We start from the raw sequence: 25,749 nt of genomic DNA, 5'->3' as shown, positions 1-25,749 counted from the left end.
TGTCTATGGTTGGTTGGTGGCGTTCTGCCCTAAAATTATGGCAATCTGGCACTCTCTCTCTCTCTCTTTAAGTATATCGGCGGCTCACACAACAGGTATGAGCAGTGCCTAAAAAGTCAGAAAGTAAAATAGGCTGCAAAGAAGATAGGACAAAAGCCTGGTCCACCCAGATGAAGTCGCCTGAATGATGAGCTGCATAGGAGGCCACCCAATCTGTTGTACTATTACCTTCTCTGTAGACATGAGAGGCCCGATAGGAGATGCATTCACCTAGCAGACGGTGAATGTTGTGAAGCAGTCGTAGTCCCCCATCAGCGCCTCTAGTCCTTTGGATTCTTTGGATCACCGTGGCAGAATCTCCCTCAATGATAAGGCAGTCGACCCCCAGCACCCGTCTCGCATGGTATACTCCTTTTCATGCTGCTTTCAGCTCAGTACTATCGACAGACTGGTTGAAGATGTGTCGACCCCCAACCGCCACTAGTTTGACCTCTTGATCTCTAATGACAAAGCTGATACCTCAGCGTTAGCACTACGTTCAGATATCCCATGCATCAATCTCAAAGCCGGCCATGTTATTCAGCGGCATGCTTATAAGTGATCAAGAAAACTTGCACGAAACTCAAAGCCCTACGTGCTTAATTCTCGTTCTTATGATCTTATCCCCTTCCCTTCGCCTTTTCCTCCCCCCCCCCCCCCCCCCCCCCCCCATCTAGTTTCCTGTCTCCTCGCCAAATTCCCGCTCTTTGGCTTCAACCGGATTCGGCTTCCCATGTGAGGCTCAGGCTACTAACCAAGAACCCATTTTTCCTTAATGGAAAGCCATGGATCCCAGAGGAGGAGAAATCTCAAGCGAAAACCCCTCTTCGACCTCACCAACACCACCCGTTCCCTCTCCTCCTCCCATGCCGCTTCTCTCAAACCCAATCCCATTCCCAAGCGGAAGCCAAAACCCCAATCCTCCGACCCGACACCGCCCCAATCCTCGAACCCCGACGAGACCCCTGCCAGATCCAACTCCGGGTTCAATTCCGGTGGCCCCGACGACCATGGAGTTCAAATTGTCGCCGCACCCTCTCCTAGATCGAGGGAAACCTTCTTGGATTCCGGTGAGTTCTCCTTTCCCGTGTTGTTTCGATTTTTGAAACTTTTAGAATGCTAGGGCTTGTAGATTTGTTGGGAACTTCTTCAATTTATAGTGGTCCTGGGTTTCTGGACTTGTGCCGTGAAATCCAGGGTTTGGTGGTTCCGCGACAGTTAACCCTACTTCAGATGCCGAGGAAATAGATATTGGCTGTAGATGCCGTCGATGTCAAGAAATTCTTTAGTCTGCAAACAGATTAATCGCATATTTTAGGTTCTTTAGAGGCTTAGAAACTGAGATTGGATTGATAGGATTCCAGCCAAGGTTGCGTATTTACATTTTTGGTGGTTTGTCTATGGTCAGTAATGGCTGATGGTGCATCTGTTGTTCCTAGGAAATTAAAATAACAGTTCTTGGAGAAGTAGACAATAAAGTTGTATAATTTGTGCTCTTTGGGAAATTGCAGTATTGTCCGTAGAGTTAAGTTTTGCCAGTTATCGGGTCCATAGAGGAATTCCATTGAAGGTTGTGTTATGAGTGGACTTAGAATGTACATTCTTATTTATGTACCTCCAGGATATATGAAATTATGGTATTGCATTTTGTAGTATTATATGCCCTGTCCTATTCCTTGAGTTCCTTAGGGTTTTAACTTTTAAGTAATCCCACTGCTTAGGATGCTTGGCAGAATTCTGTTTTTTTTGGGAAACCCATGACTGTAGTATCTTTTTCCTCTTGTTCTTAATCACTACTTGATGTGATTGTTTTTTCATGCATGTTGTGACATTGCAGATGGTTCTAGAATAATGAGAGTTCACTAATGTTTGTTAACTCATGGAATTGTTCATAATTTTTTTAAGGAAATAATTGTTTATAATCTGAGCCGTAAACAATTGACTTTTTGGACTATTTTTTGCTTTTGTTGCTATTCGAGGATTAGTAACTGTGTTTTCATAGACTTCTGAATTTATGTTTTGCAGTTGATGATGTTGCTCAACCTGACAAATCAGAGCATTATATAGTTTACACACAACGAACTGCCGAAAGAAGGTGTAAGGAAAAAGAAGCTGGAAGAAAATGCCAGGAAAAAGAAGCAGGAAGAAGGTGTAAGGAAAAGGCTGTACCCTCCACTACATCGAGTTGTCCACCAGTAGGAAGGAGTAGAAGTATAAAGTATGTAATATGTTCTTTTTTTTTAAAAAAAAAGGTTATTCTGAAGTTTTTATTTTATAATTTATTCTCGTGCTAATGGTTCATGCTAGGTTATGTATATGTCCATGTGCGCACATGCATGCATGTCTGTGTGTGCGCATGCATGCATGTCTGTGCGTGCGTGAAGTGAGAGAACTGGTAGGATTGGAGTCCAGGATCAATCCAAACTGTTGTACTTTAGCCATCTCTTATACGTATGCGTGTATTATTGCGTCTTATAGCTGATATTGTATTGTGTTATGATGGGAGCTTGAGAATGGTACCGGCATGGCAGTCACAAGCTATTGCATAAGAATGATTGGTTCATGTTAGACTGGGTTGTTACATGCTCAAGGAAAAATTCTACCTATAGTATATATGTTAGCATTTAAACTTAATTAACCGGAACATTACCTATACTCTTTTCCTCAATGTCTGTTTGTTGTGTGTGTTTTCTGGATGAGAAACTGGAGGTGTTACAAGTTAGTATACACGAAAGCTATGCTTGACAAAAAGATGTTTATACCAAACATGTCTTCTTTTTTAAATAAATTTCCATGCAGTCATATTTATATTATATGATATGGTTCATATCTTTCTACTAGGGGAAAACTGGTGTTGGACAATGACAAAGTTGATCACCCTAAAGCATTTTCAGTTCCTTATCAAAAAGCCAAAAAGGTTTGTCTAAACTTTCTTACCCTTCATCAGTGTCTTTTTTGACATGCATAATGCTAGTTTTCGTAATTGTATCTTATACAATCAGTGTACCAATGTTTTAAACACATCTATGAATATTTGAATCTATGGCAACTGCTTCAAAATCCATTCATGTTTACCTAAGGGACGGCTGCTTCGATAAGATCCTCAGGCAAGAATCCTGGATGTTCTTTCTTTCAAGGAATAGAAAAGTCTATTAGATATCAAGGCCAGTTGGACGGCATGCATAGGAAAAGCTATTTTGGTTCTCTTTGCTTGTTTGGTTGCTTAAGGTCGATAAACAAACTTTACATTCCTATAGTAAGTTCTGTTGAGGTCCAAGAATTTGCAATTTGTTGTTCTTTGTTTGCATGGTAGGCTTCTTGTGTGTGGTTGTTCATTGAAATCCCTCTTGGGAAAGGATTTATGTAATTGCACATTAAGAGACTCAGCCATGAGAAAGAATTTTCAAGCCTTTTGATTATTAATATATTTATCTGAGACTGGCACTGTAATCCTTTCTTGACATGTTACAACTTTCAGATTCATGTTATGTAATGGATGCGCCATTGGCTACTGAAAGTTAATGTAATCAACAAACCATGCGTCATTAACAAAGACAAAGCATGACTCGCTGGATGTTACATTGTCATGAAATGCATCAAAATAGAGGCCTTAAAGAAAGTTTACAGTAGCTGGAGAAGTCCTTTTCTATTAATAAAATTATACATAAATTGTCATATGTTCATTGAAGTGTATAAAAAAAATCCAACATGAAAAATTGTAAAATGTATACATTTTGGCATTTTAGGATTTACAGAAATGCATGCATAAGCAAGTGATTGTATCTGTATATAATGTTCTATATACGATTATGTTATTATAAATAAATTTTCTGCAACAACCAAAAATTTGAAGACAACAATTAAGTGCAGCTATTTTGAAATATTAGATCTTTGTCAAAATCATGCATAATTCAACCTATATGATTGTGACAAGTTCTATTTATTTATAAACTACTTGAAATTGCTTGACAAACCTAAGCGCAATGTGGATAATGAGGTACTCTTGAACTGGATAAATCACGTGCATTTTAGCTCAATAGCAGTTGGATCTGAACCATTCACTTGCAGCTGGATATCTCAATCTCTTTTGTAGTGGAATGGGTCAAAAACAAATGTGTTGACTTGGTTACAAATGTGATTCCATCAATGCATGGATTTGTTTAGTCAAGTAAATCCTCTGTCTGCTTCATCCTGAACCATCAATGTTGTTTTTGCTCTCAAACTAAAGCTCAGTAGGATTTCTTTGTTCACCATGATATGCATAAAATTGTGAAACGACATCAATCAAGAGTCTATGATATTCATTTATCATGATTTCGGCTGCTATAGCAAGATAATAAGACGCCACACCAGGCATGGGCCCTATTGTCAAGAAAGCATAATGTTGGCTCAAAAGGTGAACTTCAAAACCCTTTAATTTTTTGTCGTAGTAAATTCTAGCATACATTGGATAGATAACTCAAGAGTTTTCATAAGTAATTTGCTTGGCCACATTGTGCAATGCAAGTTTGTTCTTATTGGTGCAGCTAAGATTCTAACTCCCACTATCATCTTTTTATTCTGCTGTACAGTTCATTTCCTTTGTTGTTGATGTTCTATGATACTTAGTGGTGCCATTCATAATTTGCAGTATATATCTTTGCTAAACTCAGATTTAAGATTGTTTCTTCATGCAATGCTGCACTGACCTTTATTTCAAAGTATTTTTCTTGACATGAGCACTTATTTTAAAGAGTTAAGTTTGAAACTAAATCAAAAAAAATAGATATTTCATATCTATAGAGTGTTTTGATATGTGCTTCTAATTAACTACCTTTATGATAGATTTACAATTTTTTTAATAGAAAGATAACAATCATTAACATTTGCCAATGCAGTGATGGCCTGGCAGAATTGACATAGCACGTGCCATTCCATGCTGTGCCAGTGCTTGGCACGCATAGATGCAGGTTCCCTTGGTTTTGTGCTGGGCACTCAGCCGTGCCATGTGTTTGTCAGGCACTGGCACAGTCCATGTTGCATGGCATAGAGTGGCATACTAATCTTGATAACTGTGATTATTATCTGTTAAATAGCTTGAAGTTAGCAAAGGTTCTTCATTGCCCGGGACCTGTTGAGCAAAATAATGTGCATATATTTCTTTGTGAAATCAATGCACCCTACTAGCTACATTTGACGAGGAAACATTTAGTAAATCATAACAATAATTAGCTCCTTTTGAAACTTCCGCTGGAAGCATATCTCTTCCTTTTTTTTTGCCCTAGAAATATTAGTGGATCTCCATTTGATTTTTTGATGATTTGTGAGTTTTCCAGAGGGCAAGCCCTCATTTAGAATCGGGAAAAAATAGCTTAAAATCTTGTTAAAAATCAAATTGCAGATAAGTAGTCATGCTTATTATTTTTAAATATAATATGTAGTTACAAGAAAGTAATCCATAAGATAGATTGGTGATGTATATGTTGTGCATTCTGCTTATGCTATGGTTAGTTTCTTCTACATGGGGGGTCTTTATTCTACATGGGGATGCGCGCCGGCAGTCTGGACCTAGTTGGAAGAGAGGTTGTTATTGGCCCAGCCGGCATTCTCTTGCCTAATCTTATTCTTGGGCAATCTAGGCATGCACTTTCAGTTGAAGGTAGGACCCAACTTTCAAAACTGACATTGAGCTGAGCATTGGATGGCCTAAGATTTGCTTGAATGGGCCTTGCCACTTTGATCCTTCAATGCTTTAGGAAACTACTAGCTAAGCTTGGATAAATAACTGAAAAGACAATATCCCATAGCCATAACTACCAAGGCTTGTCCCCACGTTCTGCTCTCGGCTTTATGAATCTTTATTTTGCCAAACATATGTACAGGCAAAGCATTCCTATTCAGAGCATTGCCTGGGTTGCCTTTACGTATTCCCAGCTATATCATGTATTTAAGCTGTTCTGGGTCGGATGATCAGGACAAGGTGTCACCCCCGAACCCAGCACTCGGGTCCCGTATACGATATGGCCGCATGAGCCCTAGAGCAGTGCCCTAAAGTTTATGCAAGGCTTAAGATAAACAAAATCCGATAACTGCACAATTAATTAATTAATCAAAATAGATAAATCCAACTCAATCCATACCAGACAATAAAGTTGATCCAATTACAAGATTTGATCATCGAACCAGTATCAGTGATGCTCTATCTAATCATCCCTTTACATGTGATCTCAACCGTAGTCATGTACTATGCAACCTGCAACTTTGAAAAAGAGAAAGAAGGGGTGGTGAGCTTTACAGCTCAGTAAGAATCTTTACACATCTACACCAACACAGTAATAATATAAGTTTGAAAACCGCAAGAAATCGTTGCACATTTTATGAAATCACAAACCGACTATCAATAATGTTCTAATAATCAATATAAATATGTACATTAAATATTAATAGAAATTCAGCCCCTCAAGAGTGATATAGCATATGATATCTCATAAATCTTCATTAATGTTTTCAATGCTTTTCTTTTCATTTTTTTTAACTTGATCCAAATCAATTATCTTTTCGACTTTGGGCCAAATCCCAATCATGTTTTCAGCCCGTGATAGGGCAACCAATAGTATCACATTTTCAGCCTGTGACGGGGCAATCGGCAGTATCACATTTTCAGCGTGTGACGGGGTAAACAATAGTTTCATATTTCTAGCCTGTGACGGGGCAAACAGTAGTTTCACATTTTCAGCCTGTGGCAGGGCAAACAATAGTTTCACATTTCCAGCCTGTGACGGGCCATACAGTAGTTTCATATTTTCAGCCTGTGACGGGGCAAACAGTAGTTTCATATTTTCAGCCTGTGACGAGGCAAACAATAGTTTCACATTTTCAGCATGTGACGAGGCAAACAATAGTTTCATATTTTTAGCGTATGACAGGGCAAACCAATAGTATCACATTTCTAGCCTGTGATGGGGCAAACCAATGATAACGAGACGGGCCCAAAGTCCTTGTTCATTTAATCAAGTTCACATCCATACATCAATTTTTTTTTAACTTTATTTTTAGCTTTAGACTAATCACAGTCACGTTTATAGCCCGTGACAGGGCAACCAATAATATCATGGTTAGTACAGAGCACCACATCCATTAGTCCGATTATGCAAATATAAGTTATGCTCATATATGCATCCATCATACCATCAATCACAAGCATACTTGATCAAAATACAATTTAATATAGAAACCATCATAAAATTATTTTTGCTTTTTTACTTATTTAGATCATTAGGATATCATACATATATAGGTATAAAAATATCTATATCATGTAGGTCGATGTACAAGGATTCTTATCTCTTTGCCGACAACCCAGACAGACTACCATGATTTACGAACCGGGGTGCGCAGAACTCTGCTCAATTGTCCTCTTGTCCAAAAGATTGTTCTTTTACAAAATCAAGTCAACATCAAAAATTATCCGAAGTATTCGACAACCTAAAACTTTCTATTGATCCACTAAAGAGTCTACCATCACGTAGTAATCTAGGACTATCCTCCGAGCCCTTTTAGCCAAAATTTTCTCAGATCAAGCTAGAGAGAGAAAATACCAGGAGAAGAAAATAGAAAGAGAGAGAAACTAGAGTATAAGATCTCGTTGGGCTTTTTTTGCTAGAATGATTGTATCCCCATACAAAATCAGGGCTGGCTGTAAAAATAGATTCGTATAGGAAGTTATACAAGGCTAGCTAGATCATAACACCCAATTGTTCGAATCGGTCAACACAACGTAAACCAATATATCTAATCAAGAATGATATATTAAATCAAGGGAATAAATCAAGGGTTATTAATAACGGGTCCAATGATGGCTGACAACAATCGGGTGTAGGATGGATAGGGTCGACTAGGTAACAACGTCCGACAATCCAGGTCGGTCCGCTCTGGCCAGTCTAACCAGCCGAATCATGAAACCAGAATCAGATTACGGTACATGTAACACAATAGATATTCATAATAATATAGTTCAATGGTACTCGGCGAGGGTCAGGATAAGGCTAGCGTGATGGGTGGCTGCAACGACACTGGTCCAGAACCTTCTATTGGGGTCTACAATAAAAACATCTGGACCCTCTTGTTGGGTTCGTAAAACCATGTGAAGAGTTAGAAACAACAGAGAAACAATCCAGATAGAGAGAGAAAGTCCAGTAGCGAGAGAAAGTCCGGTAGAGAGAGAAACTAGAGAGAGAAAGTGAGAAATCAAGAGAGAGAAACCAAGAGAGAGGAGAGAGGAGAGAGGAGAGAGAGACAAGGAAAGGAAGGCTCTCCCTCCCTCTTCTTCTTTCTTCCTGAAGGGAGGATGCTCGACGGCAGTAGCCGTCTGTGGCCGGCGACCGTAGCGGTCGTGGCCCAAAGTGGTGCCGGTAGCGCCCATGATCAGCGATGGCTGGCCGAATCGGAAGAGGAAAATGCATCAAAACAGGGGAGTTTGGTTTTCACATCAATCCGGCAGGTTGCCGACCGGATTCCAAGGGAACAGTGGCCTAAAGATCGAAGAGTAGGAGAGGGAGCTCATCTTGCATCCGGCGAGCTCCTCCGGTCGGCCCGACGGTGGAAGCTCTGAATTCCTCCCACGGGAAGCTTAGAGATCTCTAATGGAAAACCTCCAAAGATGATGCCAAAGGAGAGGGGAAGAGGCCCTTTTTGTAGGTGAAGATTGGTTCGAACATAGTAAGCCGAGATCATCCTAGACTCCTCTTCTCCGGAGGAATTGGGGGAAAACGGAGCAGGGGAAGAGGAAGACTCTGATCGGGAGTCTCCCTCCCCTGCCACGCATGTTGAGCGCATGCTGAGTTCGGCTCGGCCTATTTGGCGTGGCCCACAAGCCCATAGGCTGGGCTAGGCGCATGGGATTGGGTTGGGCCTGGCCACTTTGGGCCGGCCCACGAGCCCTAAAATTCGGGGTTATTACACAAGGTCTGTAGTTGTCCCTAATTGATGTTGGGGCAAGAATTTCAAGCCTAGGTAGAACTGGTGGTGTTTCACCCGGATACTGAAAATGCAAGTCAAGTGAACTGTAGGTTGGAAGCCAATAATACACCTTTAGTTCTCTATGTTAACTGTTTGGTTACATGATTTATGATATGCTTCTGAATTTGTAGATATCTCATGTTTCTTCTCTAGGTTTAGTATATTAATTGCCAATTATTTGGAGGGGGAAGATAAACATTATAGAACATGCTTTTTGTATCTTTGTTGGCATGGCGAGATATTATTCATTTGTTTGTGGTTTGAAATTTTATTTATTTTTTACTCACTACGTTGATCTGTCTCATGATGGTTTATCTGAATTTGTTTTTCACCATCCTTTTTTGCCAGAATATTTTAGCAAACACATGCGTTTTCATTTTTTTCCTATCTAAGAGCTTGCGCGGCCAGTTTGTTTTTCTAAATATTAAATTAATAGTTAATTGGGAAAATTGTAGAATAAATTGTAAAGTGAAATAAATTGGTTGATTTTTCCCCATAAATTGGGCTTGCTCAATGGTTAACAGTATGAAGCAGGACTTGGATGCTTTTAGTTGAGAATGAGGCAGCTGAGTATTGTGGAATGATATTATGCTTCCTTTACATGAGGTGGGGTGCAAGTGCTTAGATTGGTGTATTTTTGGTTGTAATGTCTGCAGAATATTTATTATATTCTTGTTGCGATTGAAGTATTAATTTTTGGATCTTCTCATAAACTTACAGAATTCGTTATTCTTCTCTATATATCACTCACTTTTTTTTATGCTGTCCAACTTGCATGAGTTCTCTCTACTTGAATCACGGTTTGTGGTGGATTCATTACTGCTATCTGGAACTTATCATGGTATTAAATATTTCTCCTTGTTTGATATATTCACAGAAGCGGCGCTACACAATGCCTGAAGCCATCTGCAAACCGATACTGCCTCAAGATTTTATTGAGAATCAGAAAGCTTACTTTGCAGAGATCGATGCCTTTGAACTGCCTGAGGAGGTTGTGTCAGAGAGCGAACTTGAATAGAGTCTGCGTTGGATATATGGATACCTTTAAACTGTCTGAGGTGGTTGTCTCAGAGAGCGACTGGAATGGCAGCGGAGCATACGCCTACTTAGGAATTCGACTATAGAGTAGGATACTTGCAGAATGCTAACCCAGGGGAACCATGTACAGTGATATGACCACATGAGCGGCAACTGGGAATCTTGGCAAGATTTTGGTTGCCTTCCGAATGTAAAACTGGCCAGTGTACCAATCACTTACCTATCGATTGTACTTCTGTGAATGTAAAACTAGCGGAGTTCAGTGACCTTGCAATTACTAATCTGTACTTTAGCCTTATACAAAAATATGAATCAGCTCTATTTCTTTTCTTGACTCAGTACCATATTATTGGGGATTGTCCTACCTGGGTCCATGGGAATGGAAGACATGTAATGTTAGGTATGAAACAGGGCTTGGATCTAGCTTGATCCAGATCCCGACCTGTACTGACTTTGGGTCGAGGACTTGGATCGGAACCACAATGTGGTAGGTATGGGGGATGTGTCTTAAGATTCTAAGACTCGAATTTTCAACTAATCTTTGCCAGGTGATAAATTAATCAAACCGGGTTCAATTTTTACGGGATCCATCTAATTCCCAACCTGTTTGGTTAGCATGTTTTAATTTGGAAACCGTGCTGGCTCCCGGAACCCAACATCTTGATCTCAATTTCCGGGTCTGCTCTGCTTCGGGTCCACCTGACGACCCATCTGCCTCCCTCCCCAGATTGTAATTTCTTCTGATGGTTCTGTAGAGCATCCGGAAGCTGAAAGGTGGTGGTTTCCCACCCAAATCTTTTCATATCATCAAAATGGAGGAACCGAAGACTTTCATAAAGTGCCTTTAGCTACTCCCAACCACCCCGCGTCTCTCCCAAGGACTAAAGGAAACAATTATTGGCCCCCTGTCCTCGGATGTCAAAGGGTGGTAATGTTAAGGCTCAATCTTGTTACTTGTAGCCCAATTCTACCTAGTGCGGCAGTGCAAATTACAAAAGAAGAGTAAGGCCAACTTACACTAAAATATATTTGTTTCTCGGAAGAACTTGCACTAAAACATTGGGAATGAGTAATGAGGCAGCAAAGTGAAAACAAGCCACCAAGACTCTGGCCAACAATGGAATTTGAGCATAGAAGTCGAATCGAGGATTTTTTTTTAAGGAAAAAAAGAAAAAGTTTGAAAAGATATTAGTGTGGGGGCGAGTGGATGATTATGAGGGGCACTTTCACCTCATTCTTAAACTAATATGAGCCTAGATTAGCAGAATGATGTTAAATCTTCCCTCACTCAATAAGAAAACAAAATATATCATCAATCCATCATCCATGTGGTTGGTCCCCGCATGAAGATGTGACACAAAGAGGGGGCCAGCAAGCAATCAATGGTGTATGGGGTCACAAAGAATCAAGAATGGGAGTCATCAAGAAATACTCTAGTCAATTCGTTATCCATACAGGAGCCTTTGATGCATGTGATAACTTTTTATACGTTAATCCATGTCAAAGGGCAAACCCATCTTGCTTGGTTACTTAGATGGGGAATAGCTAATCTGCAACATTAGAATGGAGAAGTTTGAGGACCACTATTTGAAAATAACTATTGATTTGGACAAACATTAGAAGGTTCCAAGTGGAGAACAAGCAAACATTATTCATATGTGACATACAGCTAGGCCAAGTTAGAAAGTAGCGCCTAATTCATTGACCAAATCAGATTCTTTTAAGCCACCTCCGTTCACGCCTTAAAGACGTCCCTAGTGGCGTGGTCTCCCAAATCAACCACCCCCATTTCCGGAGTAAACTAATGTGTTGTTAATTAACTAAGGACAGGAATATCCTCTGGCCTAATAAGCCCAGCAAGAACAGTATTTTAACGGTACAAGAATTTGGTAGAAACAATTAAATTGATGTCCAAGAATACAATTCAAACCAAAAGAACTAAAGAGAGCTTGCTATTAATTGATGCCTAATTAGATACTGAAAAATTTTGTTGACCAAGGTGATTTCTAGTCATTTTGTTGGAGTTAGACCTACCAACATTATCCATATATGCACATGCGACAATCAATCAAGGCATTACCTTTTAGTACCCCCATTTCATCAATGATGTGAGGCACGGATACTAGTTTTATCTTCAATCTTTGTATCCAAATTTTCATATACTCTTCTGATATATGCATTTTGATCTATGATGGAACCCGAAGCCAATTACTTTGGAGATAGCATCACCTTGCTCCTTATGAAGTTGCACAAAATCCGTGTGCGATAACCTCAATGTAGTGGATAACATGTTTGTATTGGCACATGTGCATTTCATTCAAGCAATGTTGATTACTGGTGTCACACACCTATGTTCCATAAGAGCATCGATCATGATGCTACCAACCTTGTAGTAAGATATATCATACATATAATGCAAATAAGATATCCTCGTATAGAATTAACAACACCATCCTCATTCCTAAAGTATGAGATTTTGGTTCCATCAATGAGACTGACTAATTTTGGTAATGGACAGGCCTACCATGGAGTGGTGTGTGGGCCTTGCATGGAGAAGATTGAACTTATAAATGGTGCTTCAGGATATTCTTGCAGGTGAATGGGATATAGAGGACCAAATCACTAGTACATGGAGGAGGTTCAGGCGTGCTCTTACTCCGCCCTTCATGCGTTCGGACTTTGACCACCCAACCACAGCCTAATGCAACATATATGGTGCGTCCAAGAATATTCAAAGGCATTCTTATCGAAAAAAAAGAATAGTAAAAGGCTTGCCATGGGGTGGCTAGACAACTTTGCATGCTTATAAATACCCATGATAATGCAACGTTTCATTCCATCCTCTTTTTAAGTTCTCGCTCTTATTACTTTGTTGAACAATGGTTTCCATGCATGCGATGCTTTACTCCCTGGTGTTCTTCTTCTTTGCTGCATTAGCTTCAGCGCAGCTGTCGCCAACGTTCTACGGCACTTCATGCCCCGGAGCTCTATACACCATCCAAAACGCAGTCAGGGCTGCAGTGTTCAAAGAGCGCCGTATGGGAGCATCATTGCTCCGGCTCCATTTCCATGATTGCTTTGTTAATGCAAGTGCTAACAAAACCCACCCTTATACCATCTCTTGTACCACGATCAATTAGTTTAAGTTGCTGGCTCTTTTTCACTTCTTTTTTTAGGGTATGACTATCGAACGACATCTTGATAGCCAGTAGATTTTTTGTTTTTTCTTTTTCTTTTTTCAATCGAGTGAGAGCAAGATAACAATGAAATAGATAGATCTCTACCTTTTAGAGAAAGAAAGATCCCACAATAGCTAGCTATACACCCTAAACCATGCATGAGGGCCAACAGACACATAACTCGTGGATTGCACACCTTCTTCCTGAAGCTTTCTAGTTTCTAGTGTTACCGATTGGTCCAACATGAAATCTTTCATGTCGTCAGCACTTCTTTTTTATCGCCTTCCTTGTTGCATCTTGCGCTATAAAAATTGGGGAAAGGTTCATAAGGCTAGCGTTATTCTTCATGCATCTCTAAAGGGGAAGTTTTATCCTTCTATCTTTGCTTCGTAATACTTTTTTTATCCATATGTAAATGTAATGAAGTAACGATTACAAAAGCGATGTTGAAAGATACTGAGAAGTCAGTGATACGTGACTTTTTATCTTGCAACCACATGCTGGCTTGTATGTGGTGCACCACGGTAGCTAGCTAAATGAGAACGTAGGGTTATTCTTTTCCTTTGGTCATGCAGATTTATACACACGAAGACATTTACTATATTAAAATTTCAGAATAAAAGGCCATCTTCATATAATTCTGCGCCACCTCTATCCAAGTGGTCTTTGGTTACGCTCTCCTCATCTCAATCCTTTAACAACCAACCCATATATTGATCATCGTGTCATTAATTTAGTTGACGAAGCTGAAAATAGGACATCAATTCTAACTACTGTAAGCTCTGGTTTGCTGTGAGAATTACAGGGTTGCGATGGATCCATTCTGTTGGATGACACTCCGAGCTTCACCGGCGAGAAGACTGCAGGTCCCAACAATAACTCTGTTCGAGGTTTTGACGTGATCGACACAATCAAATCCCAGGTTGAGGCCACATGCAAGCAAGTCGTCTCATGTGCTGACATTCTTGCTGTGGCCGCCCGCGACTCCGTGGTTGCAGTAAGTGCTAATCAGCTCTTCTGAATCAAATACAGAAGATTTGAAGGCTTTATCTTTCTCTTCTCTACATCTCAGTCTGGTTGCCTTCAATTTAGTTATCAGTATTACATCAAATCTACATATGTGACTGAAGAAGAGAAGCTGATGGAATTTTTTCTTGGCAGTTGGGTGGGCCTTCATGGACCGTGCAGCTAGGAAGGAGGGATGCAACAACTGCAAGCTTCAGTGCCGCAAACAGCGATATCCCCAGCCCAACTTCGGATCTAAGTGTTCTGATATCAAACTTCTCCAAGAAGGGTCTCAGTACCATCGATATGGTAGCTCTCTCAGGTAATTTTTGCATGTCTCTTGCCACCTATTTGCTCCAAACCATCATCAACATTCAAATAAATTTCTTGGAGGTCTACTTGTCAGATTGCCTGCTGTGAGAGGCTACTGATGGTTGGTGGAATTGGGACATCTGGTCTGAGGAATTATATTTGCAGGTTGGATGTATAGGTTAAGGTGCCACTGACCTACAAATTAAATCCAGTCATGAGGTTTGAGTTGCAATCATTGATCTGACAGGCGATTATTTTTAAGACTTATTACAAGGTCACTTTTACCGGCATATTTGTCCATGCTAATTAAGATTTAGCAAAGTTATACTTGTGAGTATTGGTGATCCTATACATAATGATTACACAAGTTCACGTTTAGAAGTTAATTTGTTCACTTTGAATTATTAATAAAAGCCAGGTGACTGTTGCCTCCCTTATGTATCATTCAAAACAAAAAAAAAAAAAAAGAAAGTTTTAGAAGTTCATAAAACAACAACTGAGAAACACAAAATCACAAGTAAATTCATAAACAAAAAACAACGGGGGGACAGGTATCCCTTGATCATCTAGGATTCCTTTAATTTTGTCGATCACTTGAAGTGAGATGCTATACATGGAGTCAAGGAACCATTAAAGTCAGAAAGTTGGCATATTTGTTCAACAGCTTTGCTGGTTGTGAGAGGGTCAACAGGCGTGACCCGTTCTTATATTAATATCCAATTCTGAGCTCCAGGTTGCAGCAAAAGTAGCCACTCTTCTTCTTCTTCTTCCCCTGTATCTCACATCTGATTCTTGGCAGGGGCGCACACCATAGGGCAGGCCAGGTGCACCGTGTTCCGGACCCGAATCTACAACGAGACCAACATCGACGCTTCCTTGGCCACCTCCTTACAATCCAACTGCCCGAGCTCCGGTGGCGACGACAACCTCTCTCCTCTCGATGCCATCACTCCCACCACCTTTGACTGCTTCTACTACAGGGATCTGGTGAACAAGAAGGGCCTCCTCCACTCAGACCAACAGCTCTATAATGGTGGCTCAACCGATTCCCAAGTCGCCTCCTACGTTAATAACCTTGGCAAGTTTTATAGTGACTTTGCTGCTGCCATGGTGAAGATGGGGAACATTAGTCCTCTCACTGGTACCAGTGGGGAGATCAGGACAAACTGTAGGAAGACCAACTGAGATCGAAGTCTATCTTTAAGTATGTAACAACACCTAAGAGAAGGGTCAAGTCCCCCTTCGCTCGTTCTGTGTTTGTCCTTTAGGTCTTGTAACAGTTACGAAACTATAAGAAGAAATAAGGTTGGGTTGTTGGAAAATTTATTTTGTGCTGTTTGTCTTTCCTTGGCTAAGCCCAGGGAAGTGAGCAGCCTTGCACTCGGTCGGCCCGTAACGTGGTCCAGACCAAGGTAAGACTAGCCCACCACATATGAAACTAGTGGGTTGGGTGCGTTTACATGACCTAACGCTGTGCGTTGGTTTTAAACTTTCGGCTAGAAATTTTAGGCCTGACCTCGCTTGTAATTGTATCATCCACCCACAAAAGTTCGGTAAGCGTCTAAGATTGATTAAAGATGTTTTTTTTTGGGGGGTACCAATTAAAGAAGATTCTGATTATCTTTTAATTTAAGTAAATCTTCTACGTTAAATCACTATTTAACGAAAGGGATGCGGTTTAGATCATCTCATCAGTTTAGATTGGTTCATCACTATTCCAGTCCGGATCTTTTCCATTTCGTGTTCGAATTGAGAGTTTCTGGTCTGGTTCAGGTTATATCACCTGTCATCCATGATCCATGCATCATATGACCGATGTATCATACAATGGCAGGTGATTGGCCTGGATCAAGCTGTGCAAGTCCCACCCCTTCCATGATAAACAGATAGCAGGCGATTGAACTGAATTATTATCAGATATCGTCTCCCAGTAATATCTCCCTGTAGAAATACCGATGTCTCCTGAAGTTCGCATTCATACTGCTGTGCACAAGAGCCCATTGGTTTGAGCAACATAAGATCCTATCCTTTTTTTCTCGGTAACACATAGAATTCACTCACTCCGACAGAATGTTTATTAGATGCTCTTAAGTTCTCGAAGTGGGGCGAGGAGCCACGTGGCAAAAAATTCAGTAGCATGGAAGGGAATTAATCCTGAGCATATCACAAAGTGGGGATGCAGATACCTGGAACTGTTAAAATAATTGCCGCAGAATGTGACAGATCTGGTATCAGCAACACGAATACATGTTGCCTCTGTTCCATTAGATCGCTGAATTCTGTCCGGTTGTTCGTGAGTGAGTGACAGCACCTGATATCCGTCTGCATTTCTCCATTAAGACTTGGGATGGTTGCTAGCATTAAGATGCAACAGTATAAGCAAAAGAATCTCTTAAAGATACATCAACACATAATTTACAATAATATCAACTAAATTTATAAGTGGGTCTGCCAAATCCGACCGGTAAGTTATACAATTACTAGAGTACATCAAAGAAAAGAACAGTAGCATGTCTGTTTCAGACAATATGATCAAAATGTTGATGGTACATCAACCAAGTAAATACTAAGCTTGGTTCCTACAGAAAGATCATTTTCATGACACAACCATCATGATACCCTAATTGACTGAATAATTTAAGCCCTTCGACTTTTAGCTTGCCTCCATTAATAGATGTTGCGGAGGCACTGGAAGAGAGCTAAATCCATCAGCTTACATTTCACTCGGAATACCATCAGCTTACATCTCTTTACTTGGCAAGCAGGAATGATAACAGTTCGCTACAACAAATACATGCAGGATCACAATTTCTATACAGGCTATGCATATAAAGAATCAGCATGGCTGTTACGATTGTTGATACATCCAAATGATGGCAATTTTACACAGAAAAAAGGAAATTGCAGAAGCACCAATTGTAGTAATGGCTGTAACTGATGAAAAATTGGCTGAGAATGATTTCAAAAAATCAAAATTCATAATGACATACTCCAAGGGGATTCACAAGACTGACTGGGCAAATGTAATGACCCTTGTGGTCTGGTGCATGCACTTATGTCTGATGAATGTTGCAAATTGCAGCATTGATGCTTTTACAATCAAAGTCCATGATCTTCATCCAGTTCTCAAAGTCTCCAATCTCCTGCAACTCAAATAACCATTCATCTTGAACATACAAATAACTGGTAAAAGACCTAATATCTCTGTTCAATTTTCAGTTTCATTGAATGCTGAAAAAGTAAAGCAAAATGAAGTCTATTCAGCCCAACATTTGAACTGCATATAAGCACAGGCAATAATGTTTAGCTCCGACAAAATGTGGGAAGATGCTGAGAATTTTAATGAAGAGTTTGTCATTTTGTGATCTTATCAAATATATTATTTTTTGATAGCAATAATACATAAGTAGAATCCTATGATGCCAAACTGATTGTCAGTACAGTTACATGCAAATAACTAATACTACAAAGATGGGTAGGCCTACCAATGATTCCCTAAACTAGGATAGGCACGAGAAAAACATATTTTACCTAGTTATGTTCCCTATCCCTTTATTCTTAATAGAAAAACAGTTGATGATTCCATCCCATTTCATCTCACCAACAGTACTAGATAATAGAAAAGAAAGAAATGTATAACTCAAGGACTTGCTAATGTTCATTCACACTGGAAACATTGTGTAAATGGAAGCGATAAGGCTCACGGGAAAACAAAAGATGTAATAAGAAATACAAAGTAAAAATTAATTAGATATAGGATGCTATTAAATCATTACATGAACTGAAACAGGAAAACAGAAGAAAGAAGATTCTGCAACTTGGAAAACTTATGATGAAGAAACAGATAACTACAATTAGAAACATACTGGGTGAAAAAGGACAGCTAAATGCACAGAAAACCTTTTAGACAATAGTTTAATAAATCGCCTAAGTTTTTTTTTTGGGGGGGGGGCATCTGCAAGGAATAGACAAAGTAATCAGTGAGAGTCAAGAGGGCGAGAAAATAGCATGTAGAGTGCTCTTCTGCAGAAATAACCTATATTCACCAAATTTAATTTTTATGAGTATTGCTAGATGGAGAGGTCGAATGAACCCCAATATGCTGATATAAACTGCTTATATGGAAAATATACTACAGGTAGTACTATTGGGCAAACCTTTAAAATAGTATTCAATGCATGGGAAGCGGCCAGCCATTGATTTGTTTGCTTCTTATAGCGCATGACAGTACTAACTAATGCTCGTATTTCAAGTTCAATACGCTTCTCATTGATGAAGGATTCTTCAACTCCTCCATTGACTGTGTCAACCAGAAGTCCAGAAACATGTGTTGCAGATCTTAAAGCATCCCTCTTTGCTTTATCTGTGGGCACAAAAAGCAAACCACATTTCAGTAAGACTTACACTATTGCATCCTCATGCACTTATATAAGTTAGAGGATCTGTTAAGAGTTTCTAATAGATTTACTGATGAGAGAAGTCAGAGCTTTACCAGCAGCACCTTCTACAACATAACATTTTAGATTCATGACAGCATAAAGTGCATTGAAATGAATACTAGAAACCAGAACACATCAAGATCACTTTCAATTGATTGATCGTTTGTTATCTTTTGAGTAAATTGTCAGATATATACAAAAACCAACTTAGTCATTGATAATTTAAACAACAAGCAAAAAGTTTTTTACTGGTGAAATTTACTCCAAAGTCCAAATGATGATCATGAGCAATGGGTGTCGGTTCTCAATTTCGATGGCCCACAAAGCATTTTGTATTAATAGTACTACATCCCAACAGTGGAAGATATTTCTCTGAGCTATGGAGCCCAGTAAGATGGTCCAAGCCATGGTATATTATTAAATAAGGTACCATGTTAGAAAACTAAATGTAATGTAAGCCCCGAACCTAAAATAGAGAGAGAAAAAAAGTTTTGAACTATCAAATTTTTTTACCTCAATCCCAAGAAAAACAAGAAGGTCATCTAGATAATCAATTCAAAAAACAAAAAAACAAAAGACAAATTATATAGGTCTAAAGGTAACACTTAATGCATCTAGCCTGACCATGTAAACTAAATAATTAGGAATTCAAAATCCAGCCTAACAAGCTTTCACATTATTTATTTCCATACCTTCAAATTGCAATAAGATCAGAACTTTTGTCAAGGGAAAAACTTCCCGACAGACTATAAATTTTCACTAAGATTTTATAAACTAATGATCTTTAGCAGAAGATAATTCTTTTGAAAAACCAAGTAGATACATGGTTAATAAGTAAAAATCTCTAATATCTACTAACTAATAGGCATTTCTGGATATCTAAATACAACATGATGTTTGGAATGTAAATATCTACTGGTTGATGGATAACTTCATATTTACTCACATGCAATAATTTTTTATAGCAAAAGTATAGGTCCCAGCATGTGTATAAAAATCATATTCAATCTTTTGTCAAGCAAGTGTCGGTCACATGAACTTTTACTAAAGTGTGATATGCACTATGAGCTTGATTCTTTCTTGAGTCTTGACAAACTAATGCCCCTTTTTTTTTCTTTCTTGCTCGACATTGGTACCAGTTCTCAGAACTTATTAAAAGATTAAATGAGTATATAAACTAAACCTAGTCTCATAGTCTCTGTCCCTCACACAAAATTATTGACGGCCCCCTTTGCCTTACCCATCACATCAACCCTCTTCGCGTGTCTAAACATAGGCATCATACATGAAACTGGATCCAAATTTCCATGATTGCAATGCAATCCTAAACAGCTTTAGCCTCAGGCCCACAAATTTACTTGGTTGGATTTAGGATGAAATTAATCTCATGGGCTAGACTTGATGCTTTTAAGCATTGCTAGTCCTACCCATACATATTTCTAATATTTGCTCTTACTAGCTAGAATCTTTTACCCAGCGCAGTGCACCCACTTAGAATCTTCCTAGAATATCGACCTGCATCAGCTTCCTAGTGCTGAAAGTAAATTTAAAATATTCACTACACTGAAACTGCAACTGCTCCCAATTCTGGCGACTAAAATTTTGCTAGATTTATATCTGACTTGGATAAAAGTATGTGCCTGTTTAGGAACCAAAGAAGCCCTATCCACCAATTTCTAGCAGAAGTCGCACCATATCGAGCCATATAACAGCATCAAAAAATTGAAATAATAGTATTAATTTAATAAGTTAAACGTAGTATCTGATAACTACAATGTTTTCCTTCAATCAGATCGTTCCTCAATATAGATCTACCATATAAGAGACTTTTCAAGATCCCACAACCGAACAGCCAAAATCATATTCTTTATGATGGGTTCTACAACAACAATACATCCAAAACCCTAATTAGGGATCCTGATTTCCTTTTGCTACACCTCTGAGATTCAGGTTCCAGATTTCCCCTCATTAAGATTTCGTATTGGCTCGTATTTTCCCTCATTTTCTTCTTCAAATCAGAGCAGAAATCATACGTAAAAAGCCTAAAAGAAGCATACAAGAATAGGAACCTGGATCTAGATTAGGCAAGAATAAAATCATATTCGAGAAGGTGGAGATAGGGTTTTGGGAATCTGCGGAAGAGAAACCCTGGAACGGACCTGTTTGATCTCGGATCCGGATGGATCTCTGTTGGTGCTCCTGAACGATTCGCAGGAGCGACGATTCCAAACTCCCCACCTCTGCCTTCGTTCCCTCCATCACCATCCGTCGGCGTGAGAGGGAGAAGCGGCCCCAAGAAGAGCCCAGACGAAGAGTGAATTAGTTCGCTAAACAGAAAGATTAATGTAAATATTAAGTCTTTAAGGGGTTTGAAAGTAATAGTATGAGATGATGATGATGATGATGATGATGTATAGAAGAAGAAAAAAAAAGGTTCATGTCGGTTTTATGACATAAAAGTTCTATAAAATACAAATATAGTAGGCTGATTATTGTTTTTTTTTTTTTTTGAATCAACAAGTAATACAATAAATAAAAGGGTTTTTTTTGGATCTTGCTTTCAAAGAGAGAGTACAAAAATGAAATAGCCAAAAGTAAAAGGGCAATACATTCATCACCGATTCACAAAAATTATGAACTTAAAAATATAAGATTAGATATAAATCAAAAGGCAGATATAATTATTTTCGCATTTATAGCCATTATATCTAATTGCTAGAGCTGTTACATTTTATTACAGGAGAAAAGGAATTACAACCTTTTAATATCTTATTTTTCGTTTTTAGACTTTTAAGAAGTAATAGCATTTATAAGTTATATGGAATTATCTAAACTTTTTCTTGAGCCAAGAAACAAAAGATTGAAAACTTTTTGTTTTTTAAGCATATTCTTTTGATCTTGTTTGTTTCTCTACTTCTAAGAACAAAAAAGGAAAAGAATTCCAATTAAGCATGGGTGTCTATTTGAATAACCGGAAGGAATTTCTTCAATACATAGGACAATTAAGCCAATAATTTGGATTTCTAATGGAGTTTGGGTATGTTAATTAGTTTGGATTGAAACTTTTCCTCCCAATCTTGCTCATCTTATTAGAGCAGATGCAATGCAGTGATCTTTCATTCCTACCACCAAAAAAAAAAAAGCCAGAACTAACATAGGCTTGATTATGCCGATAAGTTGTGCACCAAATTTCAATCTAGCACAATGAGGAAAGAGAACAATTTTGCAAATAGTTTAGAAAGCAATAATTAATTTGTTTTTCTCTTAAAAGAAAAGGATAGGAATCCATCCACACCAAACATATCTAAGTCTAGATGTTAACTTTGTAAAGTAAGCCATGAGCTTACAAGCTCTAGAGAGACAAAAAGAGACCATTTTTTTGAAATGGCGACAGCCAGCGCTTGACGTGGATGTAGATCAATAGACTGAACCATATAAATATTATATGTTTTTAGACACAACAAATCTAAAGTTAGAAAAGTTGGAGGCCGCCCGCAGCTAATGAATGTGGACTGAATCATTAGCCTTTTATTAATGCTACCTTTAAGGGGGAAATAGTACTTAAAAATGGCTTCTAATTTACGTCAAGTGATGTACCGCGTGCTTGGATAGAGAATCATAGCATTGCATTTGAAGCGGAACTGCCCATCAGCCTCATCCCTCCGCTTTGATTAAGATGCAAGCAAATGAGAAGGAGAGATCAAATTTTGCCTCTCCTTCTTCTTAGCAGTGCAATAATGTGGTCAGTTGTGAAGTCGATATTGACTGAAAAGGACTTTCCAAGATCAGATGCGAGGAGTTTGGTGGGATAAGATATGATCGACCCCAGTTGGATTGCATGGGGCGATGAACGTAAACAATCTATTTGATTGCAGTTAGTTCAAAGTTACAAGTTGGCCTCATGAAATGGCAAGGTGATGGCAACCTCCCAATCAAGGAGTTTCTTGGAGCATGTGGAACCACTTCTAGCAGGAATGCCAGGTGTTTTAGCTGGGGATTTTTTTAATTAATTAATTCTTTTGTTGAACCTACGAGGAAGACTAGGTGAATGCTAGGTTCATTAGCTTTTCCGGCATGTAGAGTACTAGTCCATGCATGTATCTAATGCAAAAAAGTTCACATTGCTTATGATGGTAATAGATAAAAGGATGAAAATATACAAAAATAATCGTAAGGTATATACTGAAAATCTTACGTGATTTTAGAGATTCCATAACTATCTCATAAATATGCTTCGGTGATTCTTTAATGAAAAATATACGATAACAGATTTTGCTTTGACGATCTCTTGAATATTTGGTTGTATGATTTTTGAGGTTTCTTGAAGATTTATATGGTCAACAAGAGTAGAACTATTCCTGCATAGCCTTTACTATGAAAATGGTTGTGTAGTAAATATATATGAATCTGCATCTTTTACGTACTTTTAGTAAAAATTCTCTGTTTCTGCATCCTAGTTTGGCCAGAGAACTTGAGGCCATTATTTTTTTTTTCCTGAATATGCTAACTGAAATCGAAATCTTTTTCAAGAAAATAAAAGAAGAATAAGTTCACTATATCGCTTTCATACTCTGGTAGAAATTTGATTGACTCCATAGCTAACGTACACATGCCCTAATGAATTGTTGGCCTCTTACTCATTACTTTTAGGAAAATTTTGTCTTAAAAGAACCGAACAAATCCTGTCCTTGGCCTGCCATGTTCACGGTTGGTGGAAAATTGACACAAACTCATGATCCATATGAAAGATTTTGATGACTGCCATGTTTTTTGATGATTACCATGTCGGTTTCCATCTTGGAAGACAGGTTGTTCATAAGATTATGAGGGTTACATCTCACCAAGCATCAGGTCTCTCTGTGCAGCCAAACTAGGCATCAAATAACTTGTAAATATGCCTTCAGAAACTTCCATGGAAGATAATGCAATGGCTTTCAGTGAGAGCACAAAACAGGGACAGATGAACGACTTACTTGGATACATCATACATCAATAGGACTCGTGAACTTTTTTTCTGTAGAAAACGATAAGACTAGTGAACATTAATTGAACAATGGGCACACTGGAAGGTGTGATTAAATTACAAGGATATGTCCGTTTGTGTAAAATTAAACTGGTGAATTTCCTGCAAAAAGTTGTTTTGGTCAGCGTAAAAAAAGCCCCTATTAGCGAATGTTAGGATGTAAGCTGTCCACCAAGAAGTTCCAGGTTGTGAAAAGAAAGGTGTCCTTTTCTCCTTTCTAGCAGGGCACTGGGAAGAGCCAAATCCATGTCATCAGAATTGATGTCTCAACAAACAACAGCACAATCTGATTTCCACTTCACTCTTTTACTTCTTAGGCAACACTTTGTTGCTACATGGAGTTAAATTAGTTCCAGAGAGCTCAGGAAAACCCATTGTTCCAATATTACTCCAAACAGCTAGCCATGTTTTGCAGAAGACTACTATTTACTCACCATTGCTGTCTACTTTTCTCGAGAGAAAGAGCCTATTTACTCTGTTTCGCAGAAGACTCTCCATACTTACAAAAGCTGGAAATAGTTAAGCTCCAAAAAGTAGGTGATATGGACCAAAACGTGTCGACAACTTTTATCTTCACTTCTGCACGCAAGCCCGCCTTCGTGTTTGTATTGATGTTTGTTGTTCTCTAGTCCCTAATCCTCTGCCTTGTTTTGATGTTTATTTCTCTTTTACTTTTCTATTTTCTGAATAAAATCTGGGGGAAGTGTTTTACTTCCTCCAATGCACATCAAAAAAAAAAAGAAGAGCTAGCCATGTTGATTTTTCTAAGGTCAAGTAACAAAAATTACTTAATTTTGGCCACGCCGGGACTAATCTGGATCAGGTTTATGTTATGTTTGGATTGAGCTTAATCTTAACAGACCTTCTTTGTCTTTTTAGCCAACACACCACATAGCTAGAGAGAGCTCTTGAATTTGAACATAGATGGTGGCATTCTTGTTGTATTTCTCAAAGAAAAACAGAAGAAATCTACCGTCAGAATTGGTGGAAAAGTGCGAAGATTTAAGGAAAATGAAAACGAAGGGATCTTGCAGGTCATTGATGTTGTAATATCAAAAGGTTAGAAACTTTGAATTCACTTAAATTTTTAAGTTCTATTATTTTGAGAAGTTCGAGAATATAGTAGCAACAGCCTCCATCAATTACTCCAGCTTCTTTCCTTTCGCTGCTTAGCGGTTTCTAGACAAAGGAAATACTTCGTAGATGGAATGATTAGACATCCAAGGAGTGATTGAATTCCTCACGTCTTCACATGGCTGCGCTAATTCAGGCAACCACTCTTCCTTTGACGTCAACTTACAGCGACTGACCTGCATTCCAATGTGTTGCTTTTATATGATCCTCAAAAGCCGCCTTTCTTTGTTCAAGTCAATGGAGAAGTTGTAGAACTGTAGCACAACATCAAATTGTACCCAGTCTAAATCAATTCTTACAAGACATATGAAGTTATAAATAACTCAACTAGCTTTGAACAAATCGAACAAAGAAAAATTCAATTGAAGAGAGCTGATTTCTAAGATGATGAGCACTTACAGGATTTATATATATCTTTTATGTTCAGGAGTCTCCAATGTCGAAAAGTTCTAGGTTCATCTAGTTGCGTATTAACTTATCCAATAGAAAATAGCTAACTGGTTCGATCACGAGTATATGGTCGCCAGCTATTATGTTTACGGACTCTTTTGGCCATTGGCCAGTACTTTGTCCAACTCTCGCA

At 38.7% G+C, this 25,749-nt stretch overlaps 3 protein-coding genes across 4 annotated transcripts; 2 read left to right on the top strand and 1 right to left on the bottom strand.

Moving 5' to 3' along the window:
• The first annotated feature begins 709 nt into the window (after positions 1-709).
• LOC103708875 lies at positions 710-10,412 on the top strand. Its single transcript, XM_008793974.3, has 4 exons — positions 710-1,109; positions 2,065-2,257; positions 2,881-2,956; positions 9,914-10,412. Exons 1-4 carry the CDS (start codon positions 815-817, stop codon positions 10,052-10,054), a joined length of 705 nt encoding a protein of 234 aa, XP_008792196.2. The 5' UTR covers positions 710-814; the 3' UTR covers positions 10,055-10,412.
• A 2,481-nt stretch (positions 10,413-12,893) lies between these two features.
• Positions 12,894-16,146, top strand: LOC103708927 (cationic peroxidase 1-like). The gene is made up of 4 exons (XM_017843270.3): positions 12,894-13,160; positions 14,059-14,250; positions 14,415-14,580; positions 15,370-16,146. The coding sequence occupies exons 1-4, from the start codon at positions 12,954-12,956 to the stop codon at positions 15,753-15,755; spliced, it is 951 nt and encodes a 316-aa protein (XP_017698759.2). The 5' UTR covers positions 12,894-12,953; the 3' UTR covers positions 15,756-16,146.
• Positions 16,147-16,981: 835 nt separating this feature from the next.
• LOC108511376 (biogenesis of lysosome-related organelles complex 1 subunit 1) lies at positions 16,982-21,340 on the bottom strand. Of its 2 annotated transcripts, XR_003386028.2 has the most exons (4): positions 21,169-21,340; positions 18,728-18,933; positions 17,561-17,713; positions 16,982-17,351 (listed from the first exon to the last, which is right to left on the bottom strand). XR_003386028.2 is itself a non-coding variant. In XM_017843280.3 (3 exons), exons 1-3 carry the CDS (start codon positions 21,272-21,274, stop codon positions 17,624-17,626), a joined length of 402 nt encoding a protein of 133 aa, XP_017698769.1. In that variant the 5' UTR covers positions 21,275-21,339; the 3' UTR covers positions 16,982-17,623. The 2 variants fall into 2 exon arrangements, 1 of the variants encoding a protein (XP_017698769.1); XM_017843280.3 differs by having other exon boundaries at positions 16,982-17,713; positions 21,169-21,339.
• Between the last annotated feature and the right edge of the window lie 4,409 nt (positions 21,341-25,749).

This window comes from Phoenix dactylifera, chromosome 12 (assembly GCF_009389715.1).
Source record: "Phoenix dactylifera cultivar Barhee BC4 chromosome 12, palm_55x_up_171113_PBpolish2nd_filt_p, whole genome shotgun sequence".
NCBI classification, from domain to species: Eukaryota; Viridiplantae; Streptophyta; class Magnoliopsida; order Arecales; family Arecaceae; genus Phoenix; species Phoenix dactylifera.
Note: the sequence above shows the minus strand (reverse complement) of the source record. Positions and strands in the feature narration are given on the sequence as shown.

Bases quoted from the DNA above. Each gene is read 5' to 3' on its own strand.
- LOC103708875 (XM_008793974.3), top strand. From the start codon at position 815: ATGGAAAGCCATGGATCCCAGAGGAGGAGAAATCTCAAGCGAAAACCC. The intron at 1,110-2,064 runs GTGAGTTCTCCT...TATGTTTTGCAG, and splicing joins GGAAACCTTCTTGGATTCCG to TTGATGATGTTGCTCAACCT. The intron at 2,957-9,913 runs GTTTGTCTAAAC...ATATATTCACAG, and splicing joins CTTATCAAAAAGCCAAAAAG to AAGCGGCGCTACACAATGCC.
- LOC103708927 (XM_017843270.3), top strand. From the start codon at position 12,954: ATGGTTTCCATGCATGCGATGCTTTACTCCCTGGTGTTCTTCTTCTTT. The intron at 13,161-14,058 runs GCAAGTGCTAAC...TGAGAATTACAG, and splicing joins TCCATGATTGCTTTGTTAAT to GGTTGCGATGGATCCATTCT. The intron at 14,251-14,414 runs GTAAGTGCTAAT...TTTTCTTGGCAG, and splicing joins CCCGCGACTCCGTGGTTGCA to TTGGGTGGGCCTTCATGGAC.
- LOC108511376 (XM_017843280.3), bottom strand. From the start codon at position 21,274: ATGGTGATGGAGGGAACGAAGGCAGAGGTGGGGAGTTTGGAATCGTCG. The intron at 18,934-21,168 runs GTCCGTTCCAGG...TTGTGCCCACAG, and splicing joins CCGGATCCGAGATCAAACAG to ATAAAGCAAAGAGGGATGCT. The intron at 17,714-18,727 runs GTTTGCCCAATA...TTTGAGTTGCAG, and splicing joins CATTGAATACTATTTTAAAG to GAGATTGGAGACTTTGAGAA.